Source organism: Cyprinus carpio, chromosome B6 (assembly GCF_018340385.1).
Source record: "Cyprinus carpio isolate SPL01 chromosome B6, ASM1834038v1, whole genome shotgun sequence".
In the NCBI taxonomy this organism is placed as follows: domain Eukaryota; kingdom Metazoa; phylum Chordata; class Actinopteri; order Cypriniformes; family Cyprinidae; genus Cyprinus; species Cyprinus carpio.
The window spans coordinates 26,432,515-26,441,016 of record NC_056602.1 but is presented as its reverse complement, the minus strand read 5'-3'; the positions used below and the strand labels follow the sequence as shown (position 1 = coordinate 26,441,016).

Here is an 8,502-nt window from a genome sequence, read left to right as displayed (position 1 = left end):
ATTATTTATGTATTTATTTATTGACCGCTTAAGCTCATCTCAACACGTTTATTGAATGGCTTTGGTCTTAATTTTGTTACTAAAATGTGACCCTGGACACAAAACCAGTCATAAGAAGGACGGCTATATTTGTAGCAATAGCCAACAATACATTGTATGGGTCAAAAATGATCGATTTTTCTTTTATGCCTAAAATCATTAGGATATTAAGTAAAGATCATGTTCCAATGAAGATATTTTGTAAATTTCCTATTTTATATATATCAAAACTTAATTTTTGATTAGTAATATGCATTGCTAAGAATTTAATTTGAACAACTTTAAAGGTGGTTTTCTTAAGATTTTTTGCACCCTCAGATTCCAGATTTTTTACACCCTCAGATTCGGACAAATACTGTCCTATCCTAACAAACCATACATCAATAAAAATCTTATTTATTCAGATTTCAGATGATATATAAATCGCACTTTTCAAAAAAGAGAAATAAAAAGACCCTTATGGTTTCGTGGTCCAGGGTCACAAATATAAAACCATAAATGTGTCCAAAATCTCTGATTATTTTCCATAAAGTGCATGGTGGTGTACCATTCATTACATACTTAAAAATGAGCGCTTCATGACATTCTGAAGTTTCGGACGCACTGACGCGGCCAGAGACTCTGAGCCAATCACAAAGCACAGAACGAATGACGTACATTCGTCATGAACTCGCAGGCCTACGCGACGCGCGAGCGGAGAATCAACTGATGCTGTGTGTAAATGAACTCTTTACGTGATTTCCCAGGATTTCCACGCCGCGAAATGTATGAAGAAATGTCAGTAGAAAGAAACTGGACGGACAGCGAGACGAGGGCGCTGCTGTACATCCGACAGGACGAAGAAATCAGTAGACAAATCAGCGGAACGGTTCGCGACTCTCTTATTTACGCTGAAATCTCAAGGCTTCTCCGCGCGCAAGGGATCCACAGAACCAAGCGGCAGGTCACCACCAAACTGAAAACACTCAAGCAGAAGTTCCTGAAAATACACCAGCATCACAAAAACAACAGCCACGGCAGAGTGTACTGGAATTACTATGATCTCTGCAAGTCCATCTGGGGCAGCAACCGCTCCACAGACGCTTTAACACTTCACAATAACCTCAAACTCGAAGAGCCCCAGAGTACATCCATCGAGGACGCGAGACACGAGAGCAGATCCACAGACATCGAGGTGTCAGTCGGTCACGACGAGGAGACGAATGACATGACAGACGGTGTGTTAGTGTGTCAAATAGAAAGATGCGCTACTTTATGGCCACATGACTTCACTTGCATCTTCACTGCATTTCGCGTACTACAAACACAGTGCACTATACACGACAAAAGCTGTGCATACATTGATGTAAAATTACCTAATTTGCATGTTAATTTGGTTATTTGTGCTATCATTTTTTATTTATTTACATCAAACAAGTCAAGGGGAGGCTGTTTCAAATACTACACCTGCTTTATGCTTACTACTGCATACACAGTATGTACAGTTTTATTTAAAGTAGCTTGTAACAATATAGTATGTTACTAATGTTAACAGTATGCAACTACCTTTTTATTATACTACCTTATTTACATGTTTAATTCCATAGGTAATGTCCGGTTATCATCAGTAATTTAGCATTTTAGATAATATTACAGTGTTTTAAAATTTCCTTTCAAGTGTGTTTGAATAATAAAAAGATCTGATTCAAATTTTGCAAATCAGACATCACAGTTTTTTATGCTTTGTAGCTTAAATGGGACAATTGTTGATTTAACTCAAGGTTTCATGAGTTGATGAAAAGCTAGTTATTGATTAATTCATATGCATGTCAATTTAAAAATAAAGTAAAACGTTTAGCAAAAATTTGTTGAAATATTTTTTGTATTTTTTTTTTAACAATAAAATGTAAATATTTTGTTTGCCTGCATGTCATGTGACCATTAAATATGTTTTGACATATTTAACAATCAGTGTTTAATGATTGAAATATTCATTTAAAATCACAGGGGGGAAATTCAAGAAAATATTTGAAGTCAAAGGGTGATAAAAATATTTGCGAATCCCTACTTTACCTGAACATGAATGATGATGTACAGAACTGACTACTGTGTTCATATTTTTAGTTGTTGCTCAACCTGTGAGGAAGAAGGCCAAAAAACATTCCATTAGCGCCTCTGTGAGAGATCAAGAACCTCTCCACGTGCAGAACCAGAGGGAGTATGAGGAACGCTTGCACAGGGAAGCCAGAGAAGAGCAGAAGGAGGAACGAGCGAGTCTTATGGCCATGTGGAAGGAGATGATGGAGTTTCAAGGGAACCTCTTAAAGGAGTTTATTGACCGCCCATCTCTGCCTTCACATCCATCTTACCACAGACATGCCCTTCACAACCAAGGACACTCTAGTTTTCCAAGCACTAGCTACATGGCACCGTACGACTCTCCAGGGTATGAGTACAAACCTCTGATGACGTTTTGTTTCCTAGTTACACTCTAATCAACAAGTCGTGTCCAACTTGGCATGATAATGTAGCCAAAGGTTATTTTAGTATATATCATTAAAAAAACTACATTAGTATATACATTTTGAATTAGGGTTCATTTTATATTTAAAATAAGCTTCAGTTTTATTTCAATAAAAAAAAAAAAAAAAAAGTTTAATAATAATAATAATAATCTTGAATAAGTAATAGTAACATGAACAAAATTGTGGACATTTTGTATTTTCCTTTTTTGATGTTTTCTGGCCCAAAAAAATAAAAAAATAAAATTGGTGTAATTTTGCAGATTCGAATGTTAAAAGATGTGTCGAAGAGATTTTTCACCCTCATGTCATTCCAGATCTGTCTGCTGTTAATGTCATTTATTTATTTATTTATTTTGTAATTTTACGTTTTGATAATGATCTTTGTTTTTAAAAAATAACAACAAAGATGCATATAAACAATTGAGCAATACAATATAAGAAAGATACATATGAAATGCATTTTGGATTTACAATTTTCAATTACATTAGTTCTCTTTTATTGTGCTTGACTGATCAAATACATACAAAATTATGTCAAAATACCTATCTTAGACATAAACACAGTCAGTTAAGTCTTAAGTGAATGTAAACGGGAGAAAATCATATGTGTATCAGTGTTACTGGATTTGTGCATTAGGTCTTAAAGTGACAGCTGCCTAATATACCTGCTGCTGCCTGTGTCTTTAATGTTTATCAAACAAAAGACAAATAGTTCTCTGATCTTTAGTGAATAACTTCAGTAGCTTTAATAAGAATCAGTGTATATTTAATCCATACAGTGAATGAATTAGGCAGTGTTTTTTTTTTACATTAGATTTTTCAGTTTCTTACTTGAATGCTACTGTTGAATCGAACTGAATCCAGCCTGTGTATATATTTGACAATCTCCATTTTGCTAATTTAACAACTTTGCCCTTTCACAGAGATGAAACTGAGAATGAAAGTGCAATCTCACAAGAGGAAGAGGAGCAGGAGGAAGAGGAGAAATATGTTATTCCAGCTGAGATTGCACCCGTGTTGGACGTTCAGCCTGTTAACCGTGCAAACGACAGCCAATCAAACACAGCAGACACTGTTTCACCCCCACCTACACAATCAGCAGGAAAGAGCGATCTGGAGATGTCTGTGCTACGCAGACAGGAAATAGTATTACAGCTTCAGGAAGAATACTATTCACTCAAAATCAAGTATCTGAAACACAAGATGGCCAAGGATCCATGACAGAGCACTAAAGAGGAGTGTTAACTGTTCTGCTCTTTCAAGCTGTGAAAACTTGCTTTGCAATTGTAGATGTTCTCAGCTGGACTGTGGAAATATCAATGTGTATGTGTCTGTGCACCTCATATTCCTTGTAGTTCATATTACATATATTAACCAGTAGATGGCAAGGTGGTTACTTCATATTTTTAGACATGTCCAAGAGAAATGAACAGGTAGGTCTAGGTTTTTCTTTAAATATGGGAATATTTATAAACATTTGTATGGCAGATTACTAGCAGTTGTTGTTTTTGGGACATTATTTTGCAAAATTCTCCCCATTTTCTCCACTAAATGTTACTGGTCTTATTATAAATGATTTGTTGGTTTGTTATGTAACACCCACTTTCACAATCAATTCCTGATGGATAACAGTCTTGCTCTACCTTTTATTTTCCCAGTTAAGGTTCTGTTTTGCACATTAGAGCAGTAAAATGTGTTGCAAATACATTTTAATGTTGATTATAGAAATTAACATGAGCTAGACAATACTGTCCTAATGTGGAGTATGTCTGTTACCATGATTTTTCATGGTAGATACATACTGTAGTATTCAAAAAACTAAATCAAAAGCAAAAGTCTTGGTCACACTTTATTTTAATGTTCAATTCTCATTATTGACTAACCATTAACTACGACTTTCACCTCAATAAACTCCTAATTTGTTGCTTATTAGTAGTTATTAAGGTAGTTAAGGTATTGATTAAGGATGTAGAATATGGTCATGCAGAATATGTGCTTTATAAGTATAAAACAGCCAATATGTTAATAATAAGCATGCTTATGAGCACTAGTTAATAGTGCACTAAAGTGTTACTAAAATCTTTTTTAATGAATTGTTTAAAAGCAGGGATTCCCAAACTATTTTTGTTAGTAAAACCCCTTTAAACTAAAATATTTTCTTGAGATTTAAATTTATTATTAAGTTATATTTAATATTTCAAAGCATTTGCATGCTCATGGTTCTCCGATGTCAGTTAATGGTCGCATGACATGTAGGTAAACAAAAATAAAATATATATTTTAAATAATTATTTTATTTGGATTTGTTTTATTCTAAAGTTATTTATTTTTAATTTAAAAAAATTCAATAAATAATGGCTTTTCATTATCTCTCAACCCTGTGCAGTTCCTTTGTGAACCCCAGATTGGGAAATGGTTCAATCAAAAAAAAAAAAAAAAAATGGTTATGCTGTTATTTGTTCTGTACTCAGTTCTTACAACATCTGTCAAGCTTTAAAAGAGACCAAAAATGCCATAAAACTGCTTCATATAAGACTTAAAGCACCCAAGTCTTTATGTGAGTATTTTGTGTTCCCTTACATCTGTCAAACTCCAAAACGGCCCTTTTAACCTTGACAGACACGGGTCACTGTGAACTCTGGGTGTATGGCAGCTGTGCAACAATTCTTCAAAAATGTCTACATTTGTGTTTCACAGAAAAAAATAAAATAAAATACAAGCAAACAGGTTTGGAATAACGTGAGTGAGTAAATAATGACAGGATTTTCATTCTATAGCCCATGAAACAGCTCCAAAATCTCCAGCTATAATGTTTTTATATCCTTCAGTGTTTTTTTTAACTATCACTCTATTTCTATTGTATTTTCACATCCATCTCTCTCTTGTTCCAAGTCTCCCTCCTGCTATTACTTCTCACAGGAAGACATTACATTTATACGACAGACCGACAATCTTCCGTTCAGTGTTTTTGTTTTAAAATGATGTGTGATGCCAAATTGGCTAGGATTTTCACTTTCTTTACTGTTGTCATTTATAATTTTTTTCATGTTTCAGTATTTTGTGAAAAAAGTTTATAGAAAGATTTAGAATTATAAAGAATGTTTTGGATTGCATACAGATAAACAATTCTACAGCTTTATAGAGCTTATATCTATAACATGCTGTTGATTATATAAACACAAATATACATTTTAATTAATGCATTTGGCAGATGCTTATCTCCCAAGTAACTTATATTGCAATTAAGCATGCATTTGATACAAGTGCACATTTGATCAAGTTAAAGCGAATCGCTGGGAATTGATCCCATGATCTCAGTGTTGTTAATGCATGCTCTGTTTGGGCTATAGAAATGGAGCTAATCATTTTGGCTTGTCCTTAAATTTGTAAAAACAAGCTAAAGTTGGTTGGTAATGCATTACCAGTAGTTTATTTGCCTAAAAAAGTAGTCTCACCACTAATGGCATAATTAAAGTGACTTTACAGCTCACATAACATATATTTTTTTATGTGGAAGAATTAACATAAGCGCTTAAAAAACAAAAAAACAAGCTGCACATTTTAAGCCCACGAAAGGGTCTTTATTGGCATCTTTGGTTCCATGAAGAACTTTTATCATCCATGGAACCTTTGCATTATACAAAAGGAAAAGGTTCTTTAGATTTTTAAAAATTGTTCTTCACACTTAAAACAAAACAAAAAAAAATGTTTACTGAAAGTTTCTTTGGGGAATCACAATGGAATCACCTTTTGGAAGCTTGATTTTTATGAGTGCATTCCCTTCACAGGAATAAATTGTAAATATACTGTACACTTATTTTCTTTAACTGAGAGAGGAGTTGAAAATGTCTGTGATAATCGATGAAATGCCACAGATGTCATTCATGGATAATAAGTTTGTTAAACTTTGACAGTTAAAAGTTTGTTGGAAGCATTATGTCTGCAGCAGAAAGAACATACTGTAACTTTAAAGTATCTGTCAGGGCTTCACATCATAAAATGTCCATGGGGCTTTGTGGTAAATCCGAATGTTCTATGAAATGACACTCCTGTGAAAGCAGAAAGTAATTAATAAATAACTGGAATAAATATATAAGAACCTCACAAGAGTTCTCCTGTGGTTTTCCAGCGAGAGGCTGATGAGAAATGTCAAACATAATGGGCATGATTTTCTGTGAAGCAGCTGCTCTCGGGGTCTTGCTGAGTTGGATTACACTTAACACTTTCCTCCTGGGTGAAATGTCACCCTCAGACTCGGAGAGATGACTGTTACCAAGTGCTGCAGTCAAAATGAAAAACACTGCAACTCTTCAGATGCTTTGGAGTCAGTGTAGACTCTGGGTGTACAGCACAGTGAAGCCCACAACTCTAATGTCAGTTTAGACTCTGGGTGTACAGCACAGTGAAGCCCACACTTTGTGATGTTGTTGTGAAATTTAAATACATGAATTACTTAACACTTGAAAGTATAACCGCTTACTCATGGAATATCCAATGCTTGAGGTTTTCATATGCATTTTACTTGAGAATGATGTTGTTGTGAATTTATGCTTGCTTATATCAGGTGAATTGCTATAGTTATCTTTAGCAAACACTTGGATTTTTAAATCCATTTTTGTCTCTTACACTTACAATATTGTTCTACAGCACCATGACCAATAAATAACAGTTTTAGTGCATTTAATATTTAAATAATATCTTTGTAATATTAAAATTTAAAAAATCAAAATATTTATATGATGTATCTATTAACATTACTATATATATGTGTGTGTATGTGTGTGTGTGTGTGTGTGTGTGTTCTAAAAAATGTGTTTCTTTTTCTGTTTATTCTTCTGCCTGCAGACGCAGTAAGTAGGTGGGTGGCCACTTTTATTTTATCAACTAATGCTTTTCTCCTGGTTTTGTGGAACAGTGAGGAAGTCTTACACTTTGTTGATTTTGATGTTTTGTTTGCTAGTTAGATTACTTTTGTTTTCAGTTAGCATCCCCTTTTTGTTGTTATTTTGGCCTTAACCCCCTCCTAGCTACAAGCGTCTTTTCTTGCTTTTTGAATTATCCCTCTTGTTAAATCTCTAATTTTTCCCTTACCCTTTAGCCCCACTATTACAAAGACTTTATATTGTAAATAAAATCTTGAAGCGTTTTCATGAGTTTGATGTGCTGGGATTACGGATGTCAACTCTCTCTCACTATTTTGTTTGCAAGTTCACCGACACAATTTTTTCTTAAATAGCATATGTGTCAACCCCTAGACACAGAGGGGGACGTAACATATGTATGTATATGTATATATGTAGTATATATATATATATGTATATATATATACAGATATATGTTAATGTTGTTTTAACATTATGTATACTAACATTAATCTTCTTGTGGATCTTTTTTCATTTATTTATTTATTTTATTTTTCATGATTCTTTGATGAATACAAGATAGAATAGAAAATAATTAAACGCATTTATATGAAATGAACTGACTGATTTGTACAATTTGAAAAATATGTCTTTACTGTCAGTTTTGATCAGATTTAAGCATATTTTCTAAACAGAAAAATAAAAAGTAGGCCTATAAAAATAAAAGTAGGCCTATAGATGGTACTGTATCTATAACCTACATTAAAATTGAAGACATATGCTGTAAAATTGTTAGTTTGTTATGTTAGTCCATTTTCAGTAACAAATTGTTACCAAATCATTATAGCTACTTCCTTTATTTTTACTTCTGCTGGTTTTATCAACTCTTAAAAAAGAAAAGGGGGTCCTGCTGTGAAACAGAACTGATATCTTTTGTGTGCTTAAATATTTAATGAGTCGAGGGAATTGAGAGCTATTATTGTGCCTGTTGAAGTTGTAGTTGATGGCCCACACAGAATCTGTGCTCACTGAACTCAGCTCAGCTCCTCACAGTCACATCCCCTGCCTCCTCCTTTATTGTGTATTTTAGATATTAT

The 8,502-nt window shown here is 33.8% G+C and overlaps 1 protein-coding gene across 1 annotated transcript; it reads left to right on the top strand.

Annotated features, from left to right (window-relative positions):
• The first annotated feature begins 613 nt into the window (after window positions 1-613).
• On the top strand, window positions 614-6,891 carry LOC109100022 (histone-lysine N-methyltransferase SETD1B-A-like). The gene is made up of 3 exons (XM_019113522.2): window positions 614-1,256; window positions 2,143-2,464; window positions 3,467-6,891. The coding sequence occupies exons 1-3, from the start codon at window positions 761-763 to the stop codon at window positions 3,762-3,764; spliced, it is 1,116 nt and encodes a 371-aa protein (XP_018969067.1). The 5' UTR covers window positions 614-760; the 3' UTR covers window positions 3,765-6,891.
• The last annotated feature ends 1,611 nt before the right edge of the window (window positions 6,892-8,502 follow it).

Excerpts from the sequence above, each read along its gene's own strand:
- LOC109100022 (XM_019113522.2), top strand. The coding sequence starts at position 761 with ATGAACTCTTTACGTGATTTCCCAGGATTTCCACGCCGCGAAATGTAT. Across the intron at positions 1,257-2,142 it reads GACGAATGACATGACAGACG|TTGTTGCTCAACCTGTGAGG; the intron begins GTGTGTTAGTGT and ends TCATATTTTTAG. Across the intron at positions 2,465-3,466 it reads GCACCGTACGACTCTCCAGG|AGATGAAACTGAGAATGAAA; the intron begins GTATGAGTACAA and ends GCCCTTTCACAG.